We start from the raw sequence: 27,917 nt of genomic DNA, 5'->3' as shown, positions 1-27,917 counted from the left end.
ATTAGTATTAATTCTCTACTACCAAACACACAAATAATTCCCTAACAAACACACAAATAAACAAATTGATAGTTTCATGTCTTGTAAGACAAATAAAAACATCTGACCTCTACGACTAAAGAAGAGATATACGTCTATTCCCTCCCTTGACCATGACTCAACATACCCTCACTACAAACTAAATCTGGGAGAGCAGTGGTCTCTCACAGTCTATAGGACTCTTTTAAAAGGTTGATGGGGCTCCACTGTGAGTAAAGAGAATCAAAGATAGCCCCACACCCCGTGCAGAATGGACACACAAAGTTCTGAGAGATTTTGAGGAATTAAGGCTTCAGGGTGAAATTCCTACCAGGGAATTTCCTACCTCCTCATAGTATCTGCGTTCTTCTTCTTCCACCTCCTTTTGGGCCTTTTCCCACTCTTCTTTCAGCTTGTCCTGCTCCTTCTGGTATCTCTCCTGTTATGGAATTTCCATAGATTGTTCTGAATTGACCAGTGCATACAGCACTGGGACCTTCCCCCAATAAACCGTCATGTACAATGGGTTGCAAAACTCTCTTCTTGTTGTAATGTTCTGAATCTAACCCATTCACGCACCCAAAGAGGAATACTATTTTGTGGTACTTAAGCATGTTAGGGACATAAAAATCCAAAGGAGAACAATCTTTACTGCTGTGGGTATTCCATAGAATTGTTCCTCAGATATATGAGTAGACATTTGCTTATGAAAAGAGGACAGATGAAAAGGCTAAAATCTTCTTAACTTGTGTTTTAAGAGATAGGCTGAACCAATAGTTTGTTTTTACTGGGCCCTTCAGAGATGAGTTTTGCCATTCCGCTAATAGAAATATGTTGTTGCTGGGAGAGTTTAAGAAAAGATTTTTTAAAAATCTCAGAGGTTTGCAATACAGAGAAAGGTCCAAAGTGGATGAGATGATAATTAGTTGAGTGGCCATTCTATTAAAATGGAGTCTTCCTGGCTTTAAGTCCTCCTGAATTAAGAGTAGCTTTTAAACAGCCCATTAGAAGGTGTCCATATCAGAACTGCTATTATTATTTTCAGAAAAAATATGACACTAGTCACTTCTTCTGGAGAACAAAGCAAAATACTCTGATTTTGGAGAGCTTTAAAAATATGACTGGAGTCCCTGATGCTTGACTAGAAGAAATGAATACACGGAAATGAAAACAAACGCTTGAGATGAGAACTGACGCCCCTGGATGCCTTGGGAATGGCATCCCTGACATGACAGAGACAGAAGACTCACTGGAGCATATCGTCCCACACACAGTCACATACTGTAGGCTGATTACTGTCCCTACCCTCTCTGAGGCTGACAAAGTCTGTGCTTTTGTCTTCTTAGGGAAGGCCCCGAGAATTCCTCCAGGTATTACTTGTTATGTCATTACCTTAGGAGCGAAAGGGCTTAACGGAATTGTCTGGAAACTAACGTTTGTATTCATGTTCTGGTAAAAGCCACTGTTGGTCAACCCACGGCAGGCTTTTAACTTCAGGTCAAAATTTTATCAAAACCTAATATTGTAAAGTTCTAGAGAGAGACTCCAGGGAGCTTCAGAATAGAGGAAACAGACCTTCAAACTTTACCAAATCTGAAAAACAAGCCAAGATTCTTAGGTTTATCAGTTCTAGGAGTTGACGTCATGTCTCCTTCACCAAGAGGATGAATTGATGATGTCTCCCTCACTCAGAGGTGAAAGGTAGGGTCTGTCTGTCACTCGCACACACCCTTCCTTCCCCAGAAACACCTCAGCCCTAAGCCTACAATCCACGCCTAAAACCACAGCCACCTTTCAGAGTGTAGCAGACACAGCATCACCCCAGGACACATGGGCATCTGTTGTCCCCACGGCTCTGGGACTTTGCTGAATTTAGTTCTTACTAACATTTGGCATTGAAAGTTTACTCCTATGATATTCTGAAAAGTGTCAAAGTAAAAGGGCAGACCCAGAGCCACACTACAATTGATTATCTAGCTGACACTTGCTCCCTGGGAATTAAGCCGAAAGGATAAGAACAAAAGTATAAGGAAAAAAAAAAAGTAAAATAAACTTGCATTAAGCACTGCTTTCTGCACATCGGCAGAAAGTCAATCCCATTGGGAATATAGTGGAAAGAACAGTCATCCAGGTGTGGATTTGACACAAGGCTCAATATCTGTTAGAGGTGTGGCCTTGGGAAGATGGTCTTTTTTTGACCCTTAATTTCTTCAATTGCAAACTGAGACTAATAAGACATACTTCGACACGTTTCATGAGGATTAAATTAGATAAAGTATGTCAAGCACCCACAAATATGCCAGTTCTGGCACACCCTGAGCTCTCAGCATGGGTTAGTTTCTAAGGTTACTGAGTTCCTTTCTGAAGCCATGTTGCTCCACAAACCTGGCACAAAACAAGTAAGAGCACAAGAAGCTTACCCCCAGAATTTTTCTAGAATTGAAAATTAGGAGCATTTGCTCAAAGACGGAGCAAGTACTTCTACTTAATATATAAGACCCAGGTCAAATTTTATTTCACATGTATGCTATCAAATAGCTTTCTGATTTTTTCCCACCCTTAGCTGGACTGGAATATGACTAGCAGCTAAGGAGATGATGAATGGGTCGGTGGGCCCTTAATCAATACCTGAATATTTTTCTGAGTGAATCTTTTTTTTTCCCTTAGGTTCATCAGTGTAACCTCCGGTGGGAGGAATTAGACATCGGGCATTCTGTCTCATGGACACAAAATGGATGAACTTAGACTCAACGACTTCTGAGAAGAAGCTGAGTCCATGCATCTCCTATGCTAAACAACTATTTAACACAACAGAAATTAAGAGAGCATCCCTAAAAGAAGGGGAAAAAAGCAGCAAACCTACCTGGAGCAAACGCTCCTGCTCCTGTTGCCATTTTTCCTGTCGCCTGCGCTCCTCTTCTGGGTCCCAGGCCCAGAACTTAAACTGCTTAGAAAATAAAACCATGATCAAAATTCAGCCACATCCTCAAGGCCAGGCTGGGACAAGGGACACAATTAGCTCCCAGTCTGATACTCAGATGGACATGCAGAAGCAGAAGTCTTCCCATATCTAAAGGTACTCTTTGTTGGCAGAAACTATTCTTGTTTTCTTTGGCCTTGCCACTTGGCATGCAGGATCTTAGTTCCTTGACTAGGGATTGAACTCATACCCTCTGCATTGGGAGCATGCAGTCTTAACTATTGGACTGCCAGGGAAGTTCCCCAGAAACCACTTTTTAGCCTTAGTCCATCTTTGGTTTCCTTCCAGAATGCTAGTATGATTCTGTGAACCTTTTTGGAGCTAATGAAAACACAAAGTAATTAGCCACTGGCATGGGAAGGCTTTTGTTTCCTTTCTCTTATCAGTGATCTCTTAAATGTATTCACGCTCCTGAGCATAAGATACATTCTGTATATTGATCCTGGGGTCAAGCAAATAGGCATGCTTATCTCAGCAGAACTGCCCAGGGCCTGCATAAGAAACATTCAAACACAAAGACTTTTTTTGTGTGTGGTCTTTTTTTCCCTATGTTATTTTATTTTTTTTATTGAAGGATAATTGCTTTACAGAATTTTGTTGTTTTCTGTCAAACCTCAACATGGATCAGCCATAGGTACACATATATCCCCTCCCTTTTGAACCTCCCTCCCCATCTCCTGCCCCATCTCACCCCTCTAGATTGATACAGAGCCCCTGTTTGAGTTTGTTTTGGCCTTTTAAACAGGTTTTGTGTGTGTGTGTGTGTGTGTGTGTGTGTGTGTGTGTGTGTGTGTGTGTGTGTGAGTGTGATTTGGGGAATCAAGTGAGTGAATGGAAATAATGGGAGCAGGATGCATAAACCAAGGTGGGCACCTGGGCCATGGAAGATGAATGAGATCGAGAGTCCAAGGGGGAAGAAAAATCATAACTGGTCCCTAAAGTCAGCCGAAGTGGACAGACTGCTGTATTTAAGGTTGGCCTCCCTTGTCACCCAGAATAGGTGCTGAGGAAATGAAGTCTCCCCAGTAACTGTGCTTCTTCACTCCCCTCTGTTCTGATGAGGTGGTTTTGGGATCCACACAGCACTGTCTCAGAATCCTGAGAAGGAATCAGGTGAGGGTCAGGGAGTAGGGAGGAGGGGAAAGAGTCTGGGCTGATAGGTGGCAGGCAGACTCCACCTGCGGCAGCTGCCTGCGGGGCAGGACGGAATCGATCTCATCCAAGGTTTCAAGGGGGCTTTCCTGGTGGCTCAGAGGTTAAAGCGTCTGCCTCCAATGCGGGAGACCCGGGTTCGATCCCTGGGTCGGGAAGATCCCCTGGAGAAGGAAATGGCAATCCACTCCAGTATTCTTGCCTGGAGAATCCCATGGACGGAGAAGCCTAGTAGGTTACAGTCCACGGGGTTGCAAAGAGTCGGACACGACTGAGCGACCTCACCTCAATGACTGCCCAAGATACCTGGGGCAGCCCACCTGCCATCCCCCCCTGCCCTCAGTGGGTCAGGCTACCGCCCAGGAGCACAGTGCTGCTCTGGTCGTGAAGCATCTTCAGGCTGAGAATGTCAGCCAGGCCATGAGTATGGCTTGGTTTTTAACATTATAAAAATTCATAGCTTTAATGTATAGACGTGAAATGTGGGCCTCAACCGATACGCATGCTTGTGGGTCCTGCAAATGGTAGGGATGGCCACAAAAAGTCAAAAGAACATCAAATTTAGGTCAGCATTTTCAAGGAATTCACTTATATAGATCAGTAACTTGTCTCTTTCTTATTCTATTTTCTATACCTTAGAAATAAGAATGTATCTCTTTAGGACACCCTTTCTTTCCACCCCTGCCCAGGGGGGACAAGAACAATTTGACAGTGTTGTTCCTGTGTCATTAAAATGGAAATCAATGAATTATGTTATACTGGGTGATTGCGACCCTTCTCCATCCTGCACAGGCACTTGGGAATTCCTAAGGTGAGACAATTTACCCACAGAGAAGAATTAGTTTTGGCTACGGTGGGCCTCTTGGATCAGCCATCGGGAAGGATTTGCTCATGTATCAAGCACTATGCTAAAGGTTTGTGTGTAATTATTTCAAATGAAGCTCGTAGCACCCTGAAAAGAAAGTATTACTATCTCATTGTATGATCAAGGAAGACAAGTTTCAGAAAAGATATATAGCACCTTCAGGGTCATATGGTTAGCAAGTCTGTAATCAAAGGCACAACAATGATTGTGTGGTGACACCTGGGGAGCTCCAGAAATGTGACCGTTGACTGTCCTGAAGAGGAAGGCTCCAGATCCGATGGGACTTTCAGAGAGTGAGTAAGGGTGACAGGCCCGGCACCAGAAACACTCAGCTCAGAGAAGAGTCAGGTCTACAGAGAGTGTTCAGGCATAATTTGGGAGCAGGGAATTTTTACAGTGTCATGTGTCTTGACATTTTAATTAGCAAAAGCTTTTTTTTAAATTTCATCAAAATAAAAAATTGAAAACTAAATGTACAGTTAATATTATTCAAGATACTGACTGTAAGGAGTATAACTCAGACAGCGTGGGTCACAAAGACATGGTCCAGGCTGAGCCCTATAGCACACTGTGTTACTGTACTGTCCCACTGAGAAAAAATGTTTTGAAAAATAATTTTTTTTAATTAAAAAATTTAAAAATGATTTTTGAATGCCTACAGAAGTTACATATTTTATTACTTTTTACAAATATAAACAACCGAGATGACGACGTTATCTCGGTTGTTTCTGATTTTACTTTCCTGACTCACCATTTTGTTTTCAACTTTGCAAAACGGTAATTCATGTCTTTCTTCATGATTCAACTGACAGCATTATACACGACTTACAAATATTCTTTTCTAATCAAAAGTTTGGAGCCTATTTCGGATTGAATCTTAAGTGAATTAAATACCTTATAAATTAAAATCCACTAAATGCATGATCTTATTTCTTAACAGGAGCTACTTACAGGTGTAGTTACAGGTGACTTTTCACTACTTGGAGAATCCACTGTACAGAAAGAAAGGGAAAACAGATCACAAGGTGAGTAGCTTCTAATTGTCTTTCTTTTTTGATCCTCTTCAGTGAAGTGTGGTTCCTATGTCAGCTTCAAACCAACTTTTTTTTGGTAAGCCAAGAGCACTAGAGAATCATAAAGCAGGCCTCTGAAGCAGCTTGTACCCATCACCAAGAGAAGTCACGACCAGTATAATACGATTGATTACATCAATGAGCACCAGACTACAGGAAGCAAAATCTATCCCTCGGAGTGCTGCTTTTAATGCACCTCGCACTCTGGCTTGACTGACACCCCCCGTCTCATGTGGAGAAGGAGCGCACAGAGGGGCCGGATGTCATCAGGAGGCAGAAAGGGAGACACAGTTAACAAGAGAACCGCAACCAGTTCCTGCTAAGTGCTTCTAATTTTTATTTAAAAAGAAGAAGAGGACCATAAAGAAAGAGGTAAATATCGTTTCTTTGGATTTTCAAAATCAAAGTACAATTCCATGAATTTTCCTCCCAATGTTAGTATTAACTGGTGCTGATATCAAAGAATTAACTCTGCTTAACTGTGTGCCCGAAACAAGTCTTCCACGCCCCCTCTGGAATCAGAAGTGAAGAAAAGTACCAGATAGCATTGGTTGCCCACAACACGGATTTTTTCACAAAAGAAACAGAGCTCCCCAGTATGCATTTTACCTGACTGCGAGAAAAACTGGGAACGTCGCCAAGAGTTCTGAACTCTCAGCGGAATGCTGGCAGTGCCAGGCGACTCTAGATGAGATGGCAGAACAGAACAAACAGAAAACCATGAAAACAGGGGTGAGACTTGAATAGAACTGTGCTCCCAAGTGCTGCTCAGGCAGTAATGTGGGCAATGGGGAGCAGCTGGAAACACACGTGAAGCTTCACTTGTTCGCCCGCTGTTCACCTCCCACTGTGCCCCCAGTCCCAGTTGGGGACCCCTGTCATAGATGTTCTTTGTAAGTACCCGTATTTAAGAATCTAAGTATCACAATAAAACAGACACAAAACCCAAAGATGTGGACAAAAGTCCATAGATGGGCAAGTTTATGCTATTGTTTGGTTTTGGTTTGGATTTTAAGGGCTCATACTTTAAGGTGCTGAATCTCAATATGGAGGGAGAATGTGCTATGCAAGGGCAAAATGCATAGCTGACATTGCTTTTGGAGAGCACTAGAAAAAATATAAAAGACAGGAGAGATGAGTTCAATTATTTTTATACACTTTATAAAGGTTACTATGGAAGTCTGTGGTGGCAGTTACATATGCGTGCAGCCAAAGGATGTATATGTGTGTATCTCTAATGGGGTAGCAGCGAACAGACAGAAGCTCAAGGCAAGCATTTGCATCCTGAACGTTTGTGCTGGGCTCATCTATCATCATTCTCGATGCAAATAAAGACATCAGTTTTTAAAATGTGCACATATTTCCCTGAAACATCCATTTGAGCTATTTTTCTACTGTTGGGAGACAGTTGAGAAAAGGAAATTGTCATCTTTAAATGCATTTCATGAATGTTTTTGGAGTATTTAGAGACTATTTATGCACTGTGTATGTTGGAGGGAAATCTGTGGAGCATCACTAGGGCCTCCAGTAGGTCTGTGGTAGCCTGTCTGATCAGCCGAGAGACAGAGGACTCAGTGGCAATGGTGGTGACATTAACGTCCTAGGGATAGAATATCAGGTGTGGCTCCCAGACTCCTGATCCCAACCCTACAGGCTCCTCTGGACTTGATGTGCAGCCTCTGACTAGTCACTTACATGTGCACTGATTTTTTCTATCTGGGCAGAGCCCTATACTTCCCCCCAAATTAAAGACAAATCATGTCTTTTAAGAATACATTGATTAGAGGCCTTTTGCTTCTTGAAAGAAACAAAGAAAGAACTTACCAAGCAAGTATCACTGTTACTTTTACATCTACCAGTGATGTCCTTGGTGCACAATTTAAACACATCCTTCAAGCCAGAGGTTTCCAGAGTATGATCCCTGTGTCTGTGGCATCAGCCTCAACTTGGGGAACTTGCTAGAAATGCAAATACTGTGGCCCCAGGCCTGACCCACTGAATCAGACACGGCAGGGGTGGAGCCCAGAGGTCTGTGTTTTAACCAGTCCTAGAGAGGACCCTGTCACATACTCGTGCTTGAAAATCACTGCTTAAGCTATATCTATAATACAAACACTCCTCTTTGCAGGAGAGCATCTGAGAAAGGTTTATTTCTGCCTGGCACCTTGCTTTACACTTCTACTCCTATTCAACTGTTCTGCAGCTCCTAGATTATATTATAGTGCTTATTCTGGGCCAGGTATTAAGCTAAATGCTTTTTCTCTCTCTCTTTTTTTGTTTATCCTATCTAATTCGTCCAATGGCTCTATGAAGTTTGAACTATTATTATTTTCAGTTTACAGATGACAGAGATTAGAAAGAACTTAGTGGGTAAAATCACACAGATAAGAACCAGAAGAGACAGGATCTGAATGTGGGCCTTCTGTCAGAGCCTGCAGCTGTAATTACAGTTCCATGAGCCAGACAAGAACTTGGAACACGTGTATGACAAATATAATCTCATCTTGAAGAATGATTTTGGAAATGCTCCAGTGCTACTGAATGTTATTTTTTAATCATTCGCCTCAGATGAAGCATGAAGTAAAGTCCCTTAATTCAACAGCACATTTTACAAAACTGAAATGCCTTTCAACAGATAATGAGACGGAAAAATACATAAGACAGAAAAACTAATTAACACGGCTTAAAATATCTATTTCCTCTTTATATTACTTTTGTACAAAAAAAGTGCTAGAGATAGGGCAGAATTAAAATCTAAATGTGAACAATTCCTGGCCCAGTTGGGAGAATTTATTTTTGTCCATTCCCTTCAGGACAGGAGGGCTGACAAATTTGAATCAAATGCTTTGCAGATAGTATTAAACTTGTTTCCACATTTAGAAGAAGTTAGTGATCATCAGTACCTGTGCCAATTAATTCCCTCCCGAGTACTTCCTGTTATGCAGTTAGAGCCTAACTTATTTCCCAGCTGTCAACAAAGACTAACGGAAGCCAACTCAGATTCTGCCAAACAGCTGCCCAGCGTGGAAAAGAAAAGTAACAAATCCCCAGTCACAATGACCTGTACAATCTCTCTTTGCCTGGATTGATAAATCTATAAAATATACTAGGGAAAGTACATTAAAAAAAAACACAACAAGAAATCTTAATAGTTTTTGCCTCCTGAAGTCTAGCCATTTTCACATCACACCGGTAAAGAGAAAGAACTCACAGCAGTAAAGCCAGTGGTCTGTCTCTTGTGAAGCAGTCCCTACAAATCACGGATCCTCAAGACCCATCCCTTCACTGTTCGCATCCTTAAGGCTGCTTTTTAGTGGCGTGGGAACATGCAGTCCTTACCAAGGTAAAGGGATTCAAGCTGGGCTTCTAAAGAGCCAAGGGGGTAAATTCACAAGTAAACAGGGCCTAAAACCCTGGGGAGTTTGCAGTAGTCACTGTCATTCTAACACCTTCACAGGTCCTAAACACCCAATATTTTTTGAGGCTACCACTCTCCACATTATATCAAATATATTCAAATGTATCAAACAAATGATTTATATTAAGATATATCCTCAGTCTATATATATATGTACAATAGGTGTATATATATGTGTGTGTGTATATATATATATATTCTTGGCCTAAAGATTTTTGGAAAGATTAAAGTTTTGCTTATGAGTAACACATTTAAACTATGATCAGGAATGATTTCTCAGTAATCATGCATATCCAGGAACTATTATGGAGTAAGGAAATCTGACTTCCTTCCAAAATCATGGTCAAATCATTGTCAATTGTTTTCAAATTAAATGAGTATTTTTAAGAAGACTACAGATTAATAATGAACAATTAATGAAGCTGACATGATAAAACTATTCATGTTATTGATTTTTTTATCCTGTAATTTTTAAAACATTTTAGAGGCAATACAAACTATTTTCAGGTATTAAACACTTGTGTAGGCCCTACTGTGTCTGACAAAATGGTCCCAGCATCTGGGGTTCCTGGTTAAGCCAAATAAAGAATGTAGCCCCAGATCTCATTCTGATGTTATTAATTCAGCCGTCATGGACTCTGGGAAAACCCAACAGCTAAAGGTACATCAACATAAAACAAGGAATCTGTCTTTATAATAAAGACTATTTCACTACAAATGGGCCCAGCAGAACATGTAGAACTAAAACAAAACATTTCCTTCTTTTTACCTTGAGAATTGAGATTTGGCAAAGGTGACTGGTTGGTTTCAGGCATTTTGTCTAGAAATGGAAACGTCAGGGTTGCTTCTGGCTCGGGAGATTTTGGCTTTACCACCTGGAACACAGGCAACAGATGTAAACATCACAGGTACTGGCCATTAACAAGAGCACAGGTGGAATAAAATTTAAGGGTCCACGGCCATTACATACGTAAACAAGCCCAAACATTGAAAGCATAAATAGAAAATGTTGTCCCTCCTCCAAACCCCCTTCATGCTTTCTACATTAATACAGAGTTCAGTTTTTCATAGAAGTCAAGCTACAGCATAAAAATTTGATGATCACTTTGTTTCAAATTTGATGATCACTTTTCTTCAGACTCAGAAGACAACGTTCTGTCTTTGAGATTATGCATCACTCTGTCTTGTTTTCTCATTGGAATTCACCACAGTTTCGTGGTACTACATAATACTGAATTTGTAATGTCAGGAAGTAAGACGTTCCACATAAGATTAAAAATTTTTTTTTAACTATGTTAGTGTTAAATATTAAAGTAATATTACCTTCTAATGGGCATTATTCTTAAGATGCTACGTAACTTCCCACAAAGTTGTGCAAAGCGCATTAAAGACAATATACTGTGCTTGTTGACAAAGAAGTATTATTGTAAATAACCGTATATCAAACAGTGCCACAGGGACATTGCCCTTAAGGGATTTTTGAAGCAGGTTAGCCCACATAACCTTATGGTAAATAGTTCCAAAATTACAGGCTTAAAAAATTTTTATGTTTGGTTTGTAAAAATAGATGTTTCTGGTTATTGCTATTGAATGGCCTTTGGTAGAACCCCTTCCGATTTGTTGCTTCTAATCAACTGATTGCTGACGGAACAGATAACCACACTGACAGCTAATATTAAGAGTCAGAGATCGGCATGAGAAGCGTGGCTGTGTCAGTTCATGTCCTTTCAGCTCTTACAGGACCTTCTCTGATTCATTGGCTGGTGGCCTTGAAGAGATTAATTGGATGGGCAGTGGGTCAGTGAGGTTCTAGAGCACTTGTTTCATCATAAGCTTATCTCTTGTTTGGTCCTCAGGATGATTCAATGTCTAGAATTTCTTCTCAGTAGGATTTTATTTTTCTTGATGACTCTAATACATTCAACCCTAGTGGAATCCTGAGGACAATACAGTGAGTCATTCTGTATTATGGAGGTCAAGCAAGTGTCCAGATGAACTTCAGTGTTAAACATGCAGCAAAACTTAAGACCAAGACTTACCAAAGTTGACAACCCTCAAATCTTAACCTCATACCATTTTCCCCATAGTGGAGTCTTGACACAAACCTGTGTCAGATAAAGCCTGACTGTAAGTGAAATAGTTAATCATCAGCAGAAATGCTCAAAATAACCACTATGTAAAAGGTCAGCCTGTGTGCATTGCTACTTGGATTTATAAAAGCAACACTCTCAAAGGAAGTCAGAAAATAAAAGCTATTGCAACCACTGTCATCATCTTGCCTTCTTTCTCTAAAAGATAACTGTGCAATAGGGAAAGGAGAAATTCACACGGTGTGAAAAGCATTGGGTCCAAAGATCATTATTCCATTTGCTAATCAACTAGCTGAAATTCTTAAGCTGGGGTCCACAGAGAAGCATTCTTGTGATTATATGTACTTTGTACCACTTGATACCAAGGAAAACTTGGTAATCCTGTTCATTTTATGGTTTAAACAATATTATTCTGAGAGCACTGTTTGCCAGATAGACAAAGGGTCCATGGTGCGTGTATGTACACACACACAGAGTTAAGAACCCTTGAAAACAATTTTTTCATAGTCCTTATAGAAGGGACTCGAGCGCTCTCTTGCCCCTTCTGCCAAGTGAAGACACAGCAAAAGGATGGCCGCCTATGAACCAGAAAGCGGATTCTCACCAGACACCAAATCCGCGGGTGCCTTGATCTCGGACCTCCCAGCTCTAGAACTGAGAGAAACATTTCTGTTGTTTATGAGCCACCCGGACTATGGGTTTCTGTTATAGCAGCCGAAATGGACTGTACAGACATCCTTCTACATACACTTCTTTTTTTCCAATGAACATGTATTATATTTGTCTTTAGAAAAGTATACATTTTAAAGATAGCAAAAAAGATCCGGAGAGAAAATAAACCTTCATTGTGAAGTGGTGCCGCGGCAGCAGCCGGCAGCAGCGTGAAGCCGCGAGAAGCCGCAAGAACTGCAGGCGTATCGGCTTCAGTCCACCTCACCTTTTGTGACAGCACCAGCTCCACCTTGCCACTCATTTCATTTTCTGGCTTCTTCTGCTCTTTCTCTTCTGGCTCCTCATTCTTCAGCTGAGGGCTGGGCGAAAGCTCCACAAAGGCCACGGTCGGGCTGGATCTGGTCACAGTTGTTGTAAAAAGCTGTGGCTCTGAAATGGAGTTACATTCAGAAACATAAAGGAGATGAAAACTCTATAAAGGCTCCGTTCTGCCATACCACATGCACACTGGGTACATATCTTGTCCCGGGCAACCTGGAGCTGGATCACAGTGCGGTAAGAGGTACAGAAGAGCCTCGGATGCTAGGATTCGCTAGGCTTTTTCATGGTATTTAAAAAATCAAGCAACATATATTTCAAAGAATACCATTATGAAAACCTAAGTTCTGAATAAGAGTCCCAGTTTACATATGAATAACACTACATGAAACAAAATGCTGACATAGAATATTAAGAGAGGTGGGTTGGATGGGAGAACATTTACAGATAATTTCTATCTAAATTTCTATCCAAATGAGTGGCAACCTGACTCTTCCTTTTGTATTTCAATACTCCTTTTTAACACCAAGTTTTTGTAACTGGAATGTGTTAAGGGTTGTGTAGTTTATATAATGCAATGAAAATTGTGTTCTTGAATATATAAAGTGGGTGAAAAAGTCACCATCTGAAGGGGCATATTGAAGTGTGGAGGTACAGTCTAGTTTGAAAAAGTATATGCTAAAATGTTTAGTAATGACATTTCATTTATTTTAAGATGCTGTTTAAAAATAATTTGGTATTAAAGGAGGATGAGATGTTTTCATGTTTTATCAAAAGAAAAATGTGTTTAAAATACTGAGAAATACTGCTTTAGGAAGAGTGAGTCTCTATTTGAACTTATGATTCATATTTGCTACATTATCTTATTCTTTCAAATTATTCACCAGTTTTGCTGTTTCAGGATCTATTTTTATGATATATTTTAGATCTGTTGTATCTATTGCTATTACTGTGTTAAATATAACATTAAGTTTTTAGCATTACTTATTTTGAGAAATATAATCTCTTTGTAATGATGGAGATGAACTTTCAAAAACAAAAGAAGGAAGCAAAGATGCATAAAGCCTTGCTTTTTCACAAGATAAATCATTCCCCCAGGATGCCACTAGGTGGCAGGACAACCACACCAGTTAAGAGACTTGCCTCATTCATTACCCTTTTTATTTTCAATATAGTTTAAGAGTTATGATTTATCTTTAAACCTAGTCTGTTATGAAAACAAACCTGATGGGGCAACTTCTGTATTCCCTTTTCCTGTTTCTTCACCATCATTTTCATCTTGACTGTTGGCTTCAGTTTCTTCAGTGGTTGCCTAAAAAGAAAGATTTTCCCACCTTGAATAAATTATCCCTTTGAAGGTTCTAAAGCGTGAAGGATTCCTTTCTGTTTTTTCAAGTAGTAATCTTTAGGCCAACAAGGCAAGCTGCCTATATGAATTCAGACTCTTCTATTTCCAAGGCAGCTTCACGTGAAAGGCTGGTTTTGTCCGGAGACGTTCCGCAAAGGAGAACAGAAGTGCTGAAGCGGCAGCGCATCGTGAAAGCACACACACCCACTACTCCAGCCTCTCTGACTGCCTCCAATGCACATCCCCACTTTCCCCTTCCTTTCACCACCGAATTCTCAAAATCGTAGATTCTACCCACTTGCTCCCAAATGCCTTTAAAGTTGGCTTAGGGTCATTTCACCAGTGAAAAAAAAAATATTTCAAGGTTGCAATTACCCTCTCAGTAGCTTGCCTTCAGCACAGACACCAGTGGCACTTAGCATTGTGCATTTTACTCCCAGAGTTCTCTCCCTTCCTGGGCTCTCAGCAACTCTCTGTTACCCAAGTTCTGATCCCCATTCTCTCTCTCCTTCCTTCCCTTCCTCCTCTTCTTTTACTGGTTATTCCTTTAAAATATGGGTCATTCCTAAAAACTTCAACTATTTGCCTCCATCAGGATCGCCTTCAAATGCATCCAATTTTCCCATGAATTCATCACGACATTCTCTATCCCTTTATGACTTGTACTTTCATCTCCAGTCCCGAGAGTCCATTAGAGCTTCAGTTCAGCTGAGCTGACCATCAGCATCATGGTAAATGATGCTCATCCTCCAAATCTGATACTTTCTGTTTATGGCATTTGTTTTCCCCAACATACAAACTAATCTTTGAAGTGTTTCTTGACTCATACTTCAAAAGGGTCCATCTTTTGTCAAGTCTAACACAATAGTCTTCATGTGCATCTCCTCCTGTTTCTACAACCAGGGCCCAAGGTTGCCCTTTACTTCCTTGTTCTTCCACTAAGGTGACTCTTTGACTTGTTGTCTAACCACCTGGCACATCACCATGATGCTCCTCTCCCTCATTAGTACCTCAATTGTATCAGTTTTATGCTTGATGGAATTAATAACCTTAAAAGAATGTGAAACAACCTAAATGACCAACAGTTGGCAAATGGTCGAATGAATTACTGTATATCCGTAAAAGGAAACAGTGTGTAGTTGTAAAAGTGCTAAGCAATAGTTAATGATATGTGAAAATACTATCTAATGTTAAGAAAATGTGATGTGTACATATAGTATGATGCCTACATATGTAAGATTTTATATATGCTATGTGTATGCACAAACATACTTGCTAGTAAGTATATGAAAATTATATAAGAAGACAGTAAGGAAATACACTAAAATGTTAATAGTGATTATTTTTAATGTTCTTAAATTTTGGATGACTTTTTCTTCTTTTAAAATGTATTTTCTGTATTCCAAAGTGTTCCATGATTACTATGTTATGTATTGCTTCTGTAATGAGAAAACAAAATCAGTATAACTTTAAATTACCTTCAGTTGGAAGCCAGTTGACTCTAGAGTGAATTCCAAAATTCCCCCAGTGATATTACAGTAAATGAAAAATAAATAAAAGTCTGAATTAAATGTGGGCTAGAATATCCCTCAATAACCAAAGAGAATAAGTTAAAGACTATGGTGCTTTTTAGTAACAGTGTCTTATTGTAAAGGGCTTAAGTTCAATTTTTAAAGTGTGTATGAATATTTTATAAATTTTAAGAGGTTTTTAAGAGAAAGAATAAAACTGGTTTCAGAAAAGGCATTATTAAATACTTTGTAAAATACTGCTGCGGGTTCTCAAAAACCTATGAATTTATTGGTCTCTCACAAGTATACATATTTTACTCATAAATCAAAGTTTCTCTTTCAAGTTACAAAAAATGAAAGCCATTTAAAGTTAATGCTTTGTTGGAAAGTGTTACTTAATTCTTTAAAAATAAAGAAAATTTATGCAAAGATATAAGAATGGTTCAACATATGCAAGTTGATAAACGTGATACATCATGTTAATACCATGAAGATAAAAATCATATGATCATCTCAAGAGAAAAAGCACTTGACAAAATTCAACATCCTTTCATGATAAAAACTCTCAACAAATTAGGTATAGAAGAATGCTGTTCAGTTGCTCAGTTTATGTCTGACTTTTATGATCCCATGGACTGCAGCCTGCCAGACTCCTCTCTGTCCATAGGATATTTCCGGTAAGAATACTAGAGTGCATTGCCATTTCCCTCTCCAGAGGATCTTACCAACCCAGGGATCAAACCTGCATCTCCTGCACTGAGTCACCAGGGGAAGCCCATAGAAGGATGTACCTCAACATAATAAAGGCCATAACTCAAAAGCTCATAACTTACATCATACTTAATGGAAAAAAGCTGAAAGCTTTTCCTCTATGATCAGAGCAAGCCAAGGCTGCCCACTCTCACCACTTCTATTCAACACAGTACTGGAAGATCTAGCCAGAAAAACTAGGCAAGAAAAAGAAATAAAAGACATGAAAATTGGGAATAAAGAAGTAAAACTGTTCCTGTTTGCAGATGAAATGATCCTGTATACTGAAAACCCTAAAGACTTCCCCACTCCCTCAAAATGTTAAAACTAAAAATGAAGTCAGTAAAGTCGCAGGATACAAAATCAATACAGAACTATACAAAAATTAAATTTTAAAAAATCCTTAGGAATAAATTTAACCAAAAGGTCAAAGATATGTGTGCTGAAAATGATAAAACATTGAGGAAAGAAATTGAAGACACAAATAAATGGAAAATTTTCTTATATTCATCAATTGGAAGAAATAATATTATTAAAATATCCACATTACCCAAAGCAATCTATAGATTTAATGCAATCTCTATCAAAATTCTAACAGAGTCTGGCATTTCTGTATTTTTCACAGAAATAGGAAAAAACAACTATAAAATTCATATGGAAATACGAAGGACCCAAAATAGCTAAAGCAATCTTGAATAAGAAGAAGAAAGCTGGAAGCATCACATGTCTTGATTTCAAACTATATTACCAAGCTACATCAATCAAGACAGTTTGGTACTGGCATAAAAGCAGGCACAAAGATCAATGGACTAGAACAGAGAACTCAGAAATCAACCCACTCTTTTACAGTCAACTCATTTTTGACAGAGACACCAAGAAAACAAAATGGGTAAAGGACAGTCTTTTCAATAAATGGTGTTGGAAACACTGGATACTGACATGCCAAACAATGAAATTTTACACCGTACACCAAAATCAATGACTAAATGGATTAAAGACTTAAAAGTAAGACCCGAAGCCACAAAACTCCTGGAAGAAAACAGGGGGAAACCTCCCTGGAACTGGTGCTGGCAATGATTTTTTAGATTTGACACCAAAAGCTCAGGCAATAAAAGCAAAAATAAAAAGTGGGACTACATCAAACTAAAAAGTTTCTGCACAGCAAAGGAAAGAATAAAACAAAAGGTCAATCTATAGAATGGAAGAAAATATTTACTAATCTTACATCCAATAGGGGATTGATATCCAAAATATATAAGGAACTCTAACAACTCAACAGCAGCCCCTCCTCCATAACCCAATTTAAGAAATAGCAAAAGGACATGAATGACAGTTTTCCAAAGATATAACAAATGGCCAACTGAAGTCAGGAATATGAAAAGATGCTCAGCTTCACTAATCATTAAGTCCAAACCACAGTAAGACATCACCTCACACCTATTAGGGATCATTACTATCAAAAAGGTCAAAAGATGAAAAGTGTTGCTGAGAATGTGCAGTAAAGGGAACCACTGTACACTGACGGTGGGCATGTAAATTGGTACAGCCATTATGGAAAACATTGGAGGGGGTTTCAAAATTAAAACTAGAACGATCCTATGATTCAGCAATTTTACTTCTGGGTAAAGTAAAGGTACCCAAAGGAAATGAAATCAGTATCTTGAAGATATATCTTATTTCCATGTTCACTTCATTATTGACAATAATCAAGATATGAAAATAATCAAGTGTAGATGGATGAATAGATAAAGAAAACATGAGTATCTATATATTATTCATATATTCAGGTATATAAATATGAATATTATACACACATATAGTTTGTATATGTACACAAATATTAATATTTTACACACATATATAGTGGGACATTATTGAGCCTTAAAAAAGAAAATCCTGCCATTTGTGACAATATGGAAGAACCTGGAGAATATTATGCTGAATGAAATAAGCCAGGCACAGAAAAACAAATATTGCATGATGTCAGTTATATGTGGAATCTAAAAAGTTAGATGTATCTTACGTCAATAAGACATATCCTGACTTAGAGATGCTCAAACGTGGCAAATATGCCCCTTGGAATCAATGAAATACGATAATCCATGAAGACCTTTAGGTACAATTTGTGATGCTATGATGCCAAGGAGACAAAGTCCTCAAGCACTTCTTCACTAAGGGTTATTTTACTAGCACACCTCAACCCCAGTAATATTTTACTTACGCATGACTAACGCAGAACTTCAACTTTCAAGAATGCTTACGTGGGAATTCCCTGGTGATCCAGTGGCTAAGACTCTGCACTCCCAACACAGGGGGCCCAGGCTGAACCCCTGGTCAGGGAACCAGATCCCCCTCACATGCTACAAATAAGAGTTCGCACGCTGCAGTGAAGATCGAAGATCCTGCATGCCACAACTAAGACCCCGTGCAGCCCGATAAAATAAATAAATATATAAAAAGGGATGCTCACATTTCTGGATGCAAATTCTACGTGGCTTAACACTCAAATACTGAACGCTCAGATGACCCAATTTATCTTCCCTTAAAATGGTGCTTTAAAGATCCCACACTGTTGACACTGTAGCCACAATCAATATTTACTGGATTTTCCATGTGTCAGCACTTGACATGGATTATCTTCTTTGGTCCTCAGAGCAAGCCTACAGAGGTATCTACAGGTATGATTCCCTTTATACAGGTGAGGAAGCTAAGGCCCAGGAGGCAAAGTGACTTACCTGGAGTCACTCAGCTAGTAGGCAGGGGAGGTGGGAACCCTGCCCTGTGCTGGCCACCTCGATTCTCCGTCATCTAGGCTTGGAGTCACACCCACATCCAAGTTGTCCCCAGTATTTAGCAGGTTCAATCACTAGGTCGGGAAGATCCCCTGGAGGAAGGCATGGCAGCCCACTCCAGTATTTTTGCCTGGAGAATCCCATGGACAGAGGAGCCTGGCGGGCTACAGTCCACAGGGTCGCACAGAGTTAGACATAGCTGAAGTGACTTCGCACGCATGCACGTTAAAAGGTATTGAGCCATAAGAAGCAATCCAGAACCTGAGAGTCTCAAGTTTATTGCTGAAATGATTCAAACTGCCTTTTCCACATCTTTTCCTTCTCATCCATTCTAGCTCATTCTTTTCATTGTACCTCTCACCCATTTATTATGCAAAAGATGAGAACTCTCTGGAACCTCTCAGAAAAGGGGGCCAGTTTAGCCAACCCTCCACTTCCCAGGGTGGCTTGAGACTGAACCACTCCCAGCCATCACACCTTGTCTCAGGGTTTTCATCCAGTCCAGGTTCTGAGGCGGGCAGGGCCCAGCACAGTATCTGGCACAGAGCAGACATGCAATCCATGTCAGGGAAGCACATGTTAGATGCATTACTGATGGGATTTATACTCTCAAGCTTGGTTTGAGTGCATATTAGTCATAAAAATCAGGCTGTTACTAACAAAATATTCAGGATAAATTAAGAGAAAAAGCAAATGGCAGCACATGTTGAACTGTGAGCCCCACAAAATATTTTATATACACTGAGAAAAAGAGGAGGGCATATTTTTAAAGAATCTTAATTTCTGAGTGGCTGGAGTAATAGCTAGTTTATATTTTCTTTACAGTTTTCCAAATTCTGCAATATAACAGTCATGTCCGACTCTTTGTGACCCCATGGACTGTAGCCTACCAGGCTCCTCTGTTCATGGGATTTTCCAGGCAGTAGTACTGGAGTGGATTGCCATTTCCTTCTCCAGGGGATCTTCCCAACCCAGGGATTGAACCCGGGTCTCCCGCATTGTAGACAGACGCTTTACTGTCTGAGCCACCAGGGAAGTCCATATATATACATGTAGACAGACTATGGCACCACACTCCAGTACTCCTGCCTGGAAAGATCTCATGGATGGAGGAGTCTGGTGCACTGCAGTCCATGGGGTCGCTAAGAGTTGGACACGACTGAGCGACTTCACTTTCACTTTTCACTTTCATGCATTGGAGAAGGAAATGGCAACCCACTCCAGTGTTCTTGCCTGGAGAATCCCAGGGATGGCGGAGCCTGGGGGGGCTGCATAGTCCAGTCTGTGGGGTCGCATAGAGTCAGACACGACTGAAGAGACTTAGCAGCAGCAGCAGCAGACAGACTATAGGTACTCAAGATGGGTTAGTCTTTCAGTCGTGTCTGATTCTTTGTGACCCTGTGGACTGTAGCCCGCCAGGTTCCTCTGTCTATGGAATTCTCCAGGCAAGAATACTGGAGTGGGTTGCCATTTCCTTCTCCAGGGAATCTTCCTGACCCTGGGATCGAATCCGGGTCTCTTGCCTTACAGGCAGATTCTTTACGGCCTAAGCCACCAGGGAGGCCCTAGGTACTCAAGGGAGATCCCCAAAGCCAGTTTAACTCCTGCCAGGATACTCCATCCTGAAGGCTTGTTAATGTTGTACTCACATCATTACTTCAAAGGAAATGAGTTCAAAACTGACAGTTTCAACCAGTGCTGATAGACTCAGACTTGCCTGAAACACATCCGCCTTGCTGGAAACTGTTTTACGACCCACACTTCCCTTTGGTTCCAGCTGAACAGAGGAAAAGCCTTCCTTTCTCCAATCGGTAAAACCGTCTCAAGGATGAAAACAAGTAAATAAAAACAGATTCCCTGGACACGAATGAATGAGAGCCCAGAAAGGTTGCAGGACCCTAAGCCAGAAGTTGGCTTCCCCTTGACTGAGAACACCATCCAAGCTGGCTCTGGTGTCAGACGGAGCCCTGCGGCCACGGGTGGGAGGTGGCAGTTTCCTGGCTTGAGAGGGACATGGTCTGGCCACAGATTTACCTGACATCAGACTGCTTGTTTTAACAAGAAGCTTACTGGGGGACCAGCCCAGACAGCGGCTCTGTGGGATGAACTGGAAATACAACGCAGTGGAGGAAGGATGGTCCCGAGACCCAGGGCTCGAGTGGTCCTCCTCCTAGGACGGAAGAGGTGCCCGAGCTTGGAACAACCGTGCATCCTCTCTGTGTCAGAAGACGCAATGTCCAAGGTGGTCCCTCCCTGAGCTACTATTCAGTGACTCTGATGGATTTCCCGGCTCCAGTCTTGAATAATTTATCTGGACACAAGCCTGGAAAGTCAGTTTATTTATGTCTTGGCACCAGGACCCAGGTGCCACATATGCCACGCACGTGTTTTCCCCTTTCACTTTTATGTTACCAAAGATCTATTTTCACTGGACGAAAGAAGATCTACATGGAGAATCAGCCTTTCCATTTGTTAAGCTTTTTCTTTTTGCTTTAAACATTCCAGACCAAAAATTATCCAGGTCAGATGGGCTAGGTTTGATTTTTTAAAAAAATTTTCCCTAATGTATACTTTCTTGAAGCCTGGAAACACTTCTATACCCTAATAACTTTAATGACTTAAAAAGAGCTTTAAATCTAATGCTCTTGCAACTACTTCTAGATGGAGAAAAACAGCTTCTGGAGAAATGTTTGTGACATTTGACATCTAAAAGGAATCTGCAGTTGGTCACAGTTTAAGAAAAACAGCACCTACTCAAATGCCTTCACCCTGCTCTCACTGCAAAATGAAATGTTTCAAGAAAGATCTGATTGTTTTCCTGGATCAGAAAACAGTAGTCAAGTACTGAATTTTCCAGAAGAAGGCCAAGAGCTTTGTCACGGTGGAAATAACAGATCTATCTTGTTTCTTAGTTTGAGAAACCCAGATGAAGTCAAGTTTAGATACCTGAGAGCTGAGTCTGGCAGTTGGTCCATGAGGCAGAACTGCCACAAATCTGGTGGGAGGGTGCCCGCCTGTGGGGAGGGTGTGCAGGACGTTGGTTGGGATGAGCTGTCAAGAGGGCGCTGACACGGTGGGAGGCCTGGGAGTCTTGGTGGCAGAGGAAGCCAGACTTGGGAAAGAGTGAATAACAGGAGAAGCAAAAAAGGGCTGCAGGGAGAAGCCAGTGAACACCTGCCAGGGCAATCGTCTTTTGGAAAAAGCTGTTCAGGTCTGCCAGTCTCCTAGAGAATTACAGCTGAAGCTACTGGCGGGCTGAGTTGGAAGCCGACAAGGAACTCGCCTCCTGTGTTTGAAATTCACATCTGTTTAAGATGGTGATTTTGATGACTTGACTCTAACCTGAAAAACTTTGTACCTATCACCCTTCCAGGCTTATGAAAAATATACGGTAACTTTCTTTCTCCCGTTTGTTGAATGACAATGTTATAACTAACTTAAGGGCACCTCTGTGAGTCACTGTGGCGTCATGTTAAGCGCCCTATACACATGAATTCTCGTGATAACCACTGGATGCCTATACTGTTACCATCCTTATTTTAAATATAAACTGAGGTTCAGGTGCGGTTTGAACTTTGACTTAGTGCATGGGGTACTTAAGGTATTTTAAGGAAGGGTCGTTTTTGGCACCATCAAGGCAGGAAGAGATTCAATTGTAAGTATAATTCACAATGGATCAAGAAAACACTGAATTATCTTTAAGGGAGACATAGAACATCTTTTGAGACATTTCTCTGTAAGACCGTAGATTAGAAGATCTTCCAAATTCTTCTTCAGTCCTGGATTCTAAGAGTCTAGTATTCATGCTATGATATGATTTTCTTAGAGGAGCCAGTGTTTTTAAATTCAAAAAATAAAGTGAGAGCCAGATTTCCATTGGGAAATATCTCAGGGATAAGCGGGAGGGGTCATGGGAGCCCCAGCCTCTCTGGTTGCATGTACAGCACCTAGTCACTTTCATCAGCTCTTCGCCCTGTGATCCCTCTGTGGTCCTCTTATGGAGGACCATGCTGTCCACGCCTTTGCTTCTGCTTCTCCCATTATGGAGCACAGCTTGTTTCCCCTCTCAACTCCAATGCAAATCCCACCAATTTCAAAATCAAAGTCTCATATGAAACCTTCCCAGCTAGACTAACCCTGACCGATAATGATCTTACTTTTTCTCTGCCACCTTATATCCCTCTAGCCTTCTCTCCCTATTGTTGTTGTTGTATCCCTATCATCTAGCACTTCCTTAAATATTATCTTCTATACTTTCCCAGTTGCTTTATGTTAAGTGCTTTCACACAGGGATTTCCTGTGTGGCTCAGTGGTAAAGAATGCAGGAGACACGGGTTCAGTCTCTGACCTGGGAAGATCCCACAAGCTGCAGAGCAATTAAGCCTGTGGACCACAACTGCTGAGCCCACGCTCTAGAGCCTGGGAGCCACAGAGATTGAGCCCACGTGCTGCAACTAGTGAAGCCCACACGACTTAGACCCTGTGCTCCGCAATAAGAGAAGCCACACAATGAGAAGCCTGTATACTGCAGCTAGAGGGTAGCCCAGCTCTCTGCAACTAGAGAAGCCTGAGCAGCAACGTATACTGCAGCTAGAGGGTAGCCCAGCTCTCTGCAACTAGAGAGAGCCTGAGCAACAGCAAAGACCCAGGAGATCCAAAAATAAATAAATACAAGCAATTTCAAAAAAGTTGGGCACAAAGCAGGTCGTTCATTCCTTCATGCTTACCAGGTAATAGCCAGTCCCTGGCATGACAATGACTATCGCAATTTCTTTACCTTAAAGGTGATTCAGCTGAACGTGATCTGGAGTTTGTTGGCATCGATTGATATAACCAGAGTATTTAAAAATTAATGACAAGCCAAACTTAATTTAGGAACTATTTCTAAAGTAACAGTCCATGGTCCTAAGAGTTTCAAACAAGAAAGATGAGGCAGGAGGAAACAGAAGAGATGAAGTAATATACAAAGGTGGTCATGCTGAGCCAAGATGCAGACTTGCGCCCTGTCGCCCACTGGAGCCCAGGGGCCACCCTTCTCTGCTGCTTGGCCTCCTGGCCTGAATTAATGCTCCTGCCTACTGCTGTGATGCCCTTTGAACGGTTCCAGCTTGCCCTGGAGGAACTGTGGCATTTTAGTGGTGGGGGAGGCTACTCCTCTGTAAAGAGTGTATCTGTGGGGAATGCAGTTTTGGGAAGAAAGACACCATTTAAAAGGAAGAACACTATTCCTTTGACAGCCCCACGGAGCAGGGCAAATGAATTAGAAACAGCAAATCAAGTCCAAGCTGGGAAAAAGCCCTGGGAGGCTGTGAAGTGCAGCCCCCTGTTTTAAGCTGGTCACCATATTTTTGTCATGACCAATGAATTCTACAGTCTCAGAGGGAATATACTGGCTGAAACACAGTCAAGAAGTGCTTTTCTTGGAATATGGAGAAGGAAGGAAAATGAGGAGTAGGTTTACTGGAGAAGAGATTCTTTCAAAATACCTCTTAGGATAACATATGCTGAATGGAAAACTTAATGTGTCATAAATTATTAGTGAGTATGAAGTGTGTTTTCGCCAAAGTTTCATGTAGGGCAGCTAACAACTTGGCTTGTAGCCTAATAGGTATATACATGGAGTTATATACCCAGAAAATAATGTAATACCCCTGTCATAGCTAATTCAAAGCTCAAGTACTAGGTGGTGGTTTAGCACTAAGTCGTGTCCGACTATTGTGACCCCGTGGACTATAGCCCTCCAGGCTCCTCTGTCCATGGGATTTTCCAGGCAAGAATACTGGAGTGGATTGTCATGTCCTTCTCCAGGGGAATGAACCAAACTCAGGTCTTATGCACTGCAGACAGAATCTTTACCGACTGAGCCACCAGGAAACAAGGTAAATAACTGCTATAACCTCTTCAGAACCACTGTGGTTTAACGAACTAGAGCTCGCTCCTAACTAGGCAGCTTTCTTCCTGAGTAAGAGGTTCTCAGGCTCTTCCATGAGTTGAGACCTTCATCCTGAGGCTTCCCAGGGTCACGATGGTTTCCAGAAAAAAGTCCACAAGGCCACATTTTGTTGGATACTTTCCTGGTTATACTGTATAAACTCCTGAAATAACACAATTTCTTTCAGATCATCTAATTTTGCTTCTCTTGAAACAAGATACTTTTGGGACAATGTAACCAGTTGTAACATTGTTCAATCCATCTTCTCTTTGCCATTAGCAACTGAAGCAGGATAACTACTATTAAAGTGGAAAGTGCCTGGCAGTAAGAGGGACTAGGCTATTTTCTTTTTATGTTGCTCATTGTAAAAATAAGAAAATAAGTAATTACTGAGAACAAATAATTTTTTGAGGGAGGTTTAGTAAAACTCCAAAACCAACAAACAAAATTCCCTTCTCTTCTGTTTATGATTCCATACAAGATGGGTAAAGCTTTCTTCCCCAAAGGGTTAGAAGCTTTGAACAAGAGAGATTAGTTGGTGTAGGAAGTTTAGGCCTTATATTGTCTGGTTTCAACTTTTCCTTTACCTTCTGTTGGGAAAAAAATCTATCCAGTCAAGGGCAGGGTGACCTGCCAAATTGAAAACGAAATGGTCGGAGGGCAGAGTGTAAAGGTAGAAAGTGTACACATGCCTGACTGTAGAACCTTGGGATTTGTTCCTGTAATTAATCTACTGTGCTTGACTGAGCCCTGTGTGCCTCTGTTACGGGATCAGGGTGGCTCCCACACTGCTGCTTCTGCAAAGAACAGCAACAGAGAGCTGGTCAATAGCATGTGCAAAGGGCCTGTGGCCTGACAGATACAGGAACCAGAATGAGTCAGGGAAGGGCATTTATGAAGGGACTTATAAAACGGGCTTCCCAAGTGGCTCAGTGGTAAAGAATCCACCTGCCAGTGCAGGAGACGTGGGTTTAATCTCTGGTGCAGGAAGATCTCTCAGAGAAGGAAATAGAAACCCACTCTAGTATTCTTGCCTGAGAAATCCCATGGACAGAGGAGCCTAGCAGGGTACAGTCCATGGGGTCACAAAAGAGTCGGACACAACTGAGGGACTGAATACTTTTAGGAAACACTCAACATTAAAAGTGCGGCCAAAGAGAAACAAGAACAGAATTACTAACTGTCCCAGAAAAGCAATCCCACCACTGTAATGTCTAATTAATCTGGGGGAACTTCTCATTTAAATTTAAGAGCGTAAGTTCATGTTATATTCGGCCAGCAAAGTTCCCACACTCCTAGCAAAACTCAACATTCCCTCTCATGATAACTTGTAAGAACTCTTCAGAGGTGGTCACATTTATGCAAATGAAAGGTGAAAATAAATTCCAGTTGGAGGGATTCGACCTCCACCCCGATCACAAAGCCTTGCTCCTAGAGACCAGCAAACATGTTGCCATGGTGAGGAAGTTATTTTGGTCTCTTCCAATTTGAATCTCTTTCTAGGGCTTGAGCACTGCAGGGAAGAATTACATCCTCTCAACTCCTCTGAGAAAACATATTTTATTCTTCAAAAGACAAATCCTGGAGATAAGAAAAATAGTATCTAGTGCTCCAGGTGGGTTTAGCTAGCTGGGTTATTTTATTTAGCCCTGAAGCTGGAAGACAAGTTTTCCTCTGAACCAAATCTTTCCAGGTGCTGGGGGAAGAAATTTTGACAGTTGCCTACCCATCCAACCCCCCGCATCCCTCACCTTGATAATTCCAACCCTAACACTATAAATTAAAATCTCAGAAACCAGCCTCTGGTGAGGACAAATTGAGGCTGAAGAGAGTCCAGATTCTATCCCCAAAGCCAGGCGGCATCCATGGTAGTGACAGTTTCCATTTGATCAGCAAAACCAGCATGAACCCTGGTGAGAGAACTCAGCAGAAAAGCGTAATCTTCTTGATGTTTTATACTCCAAAGAGGCAAATCCAATGTTATTTTGAGTTCTCTCGTCTGCTATTCTTGAATTACCCTACATTTCTCAGCTCAATCATTCGTTAGTAATTACAATTACTCTGGATTTCAGGGGCTAAACCAAGAAAAAATTAATTTGATTTTTAATGAGTTTTTTAAAAAGCTAGTAAAAAAGACCCTTTTATGCATACTGTCAAGGATGGAAAGCCACATTCTGATGGCACCAGTAATTTTCAAATTACTTTAGCAAGTCTGATGAGGTTGAATAAACAGAAAATAAGGTATTTCAGATACTTCCTTTCCTTGTTTCGTGGCCGCACTGTGTGGCAAGTGTGTGGAATCCTAGTTATCTGACCAGGGATGCGAACTGTGCCCTCTGCATTACAAGCACGGAGCCTTGACCATGGACTGCCAGGACAGGCCTTAGAGACTCGTTTTTTTTTCTGTAACTCTGGACATCAATCACGGAGAGAAAGTTTTTCACTCATAATATATGACGCTTTCTGCTATCCTCCTCTGCTACGGTGTAACTGTTAGTTGCTCAGTCGTGTCCGACTCTTTGTGACCCCATGGACTGTAGTCTGCCAGGCTCCTCTGTCCATGGAATTCTCCAGGTAAGAATACTGGAGTGGGTTGCCGTTCCCTTCCCCAGGGAATCTTCCCAACACAGTGATGGAACCCACATCCCCTGCTTTAGCAGGTGGATTCTCTACTGTCCGAGCCACCACGGAAGCCCAGGGGCTGAGCTGTGTCCTTAAATTTATATGTGGAAGTCCTCACCTCCAGTATCTCAGAATGTGACCTTATTGGACATAGGATTTTTGTAGATGTAGTTAAATTAAGATGAGATCATACTGAAGTGGCGTGGCATGTGCCTGCCCAGTCATGTCTGACTCTGCAACCATGTGGACCGTAGCCCACCAGGCTCCTCTGTCCCTGGGATTTCCCAGGCAAGGATACTGGAGTGGGTTACTATTTCCTTCCCCGGGGAATCTTCCTGACCCAGGGATCGAACCTGCATCTCCTGCATTAGCAGGC

General features: G+C 41.2%; 1 protein-coding gene across 7 annotated transcripts in view; it reads right to left on the bottom strand.

Annotated features, from left to right (window-relative positions):
• The window catches only part of LIMCH1 (LIM and calponin homology domains 1), a 355,643-nt gene that overhangs the window by 18,382 nt on the left and 309,344 nt on the right, over positions 1 to 27,917 (bottom strand). For 6 of the 7 annotated variants that reach the window (XM_068975297.1, XM_068975298.1, XM_068975299.1 and 3 more), the window contains 6 exons: positions 13,811 to 13,898; positions 12,534 to 12,697; positions 10,276 to 10,381; positions 5,967 to 6,007; positions 2,882 to 2,962; positions 365 to 457 (listed from right to left, as the gene is read on the bottom strand). In XM_068975297.1, coding sequence (XP_068831398.1) covers positions 365 to 457; positions 2,882 to 2,962; positions 5,967 to 6,007; positions 10,276 to 10,381; positions 12,534 to 12,697; positions 13,811 to 13,898 — 573 coding nt within the window. Of the gene's footprint in view, positions 1 to 364; positions 458 to 2,881; positions 2,966 to 5,966; positions 6,008 to 10,275; positions 10,382 to 12,533; positions 12,698 to 13,810; positions 13,899 to 27,917 lie in introns of all 7 variants that reach the window. The other variant, XM_068975304.1, reaches the window with a different exon arrangement.

Source organism: Capricornis sumatraensis, chromosome 7, assembly GCF_032405125.1.
Source record: "Capricornis sumatraensis isolate serow.1 chromosome 7, serow.2, whole genome shotgun sequence".
NCBI classification, from domain to species: Eukaryota; Metazoa; Chordata; class Mammalia; order Artiodactyla; family Bovidae; genus Capricornis; species Capricornis sumatraensis.
This window is presented reverse-complemented; position numbering and strand designations above follow the sequence as displayed.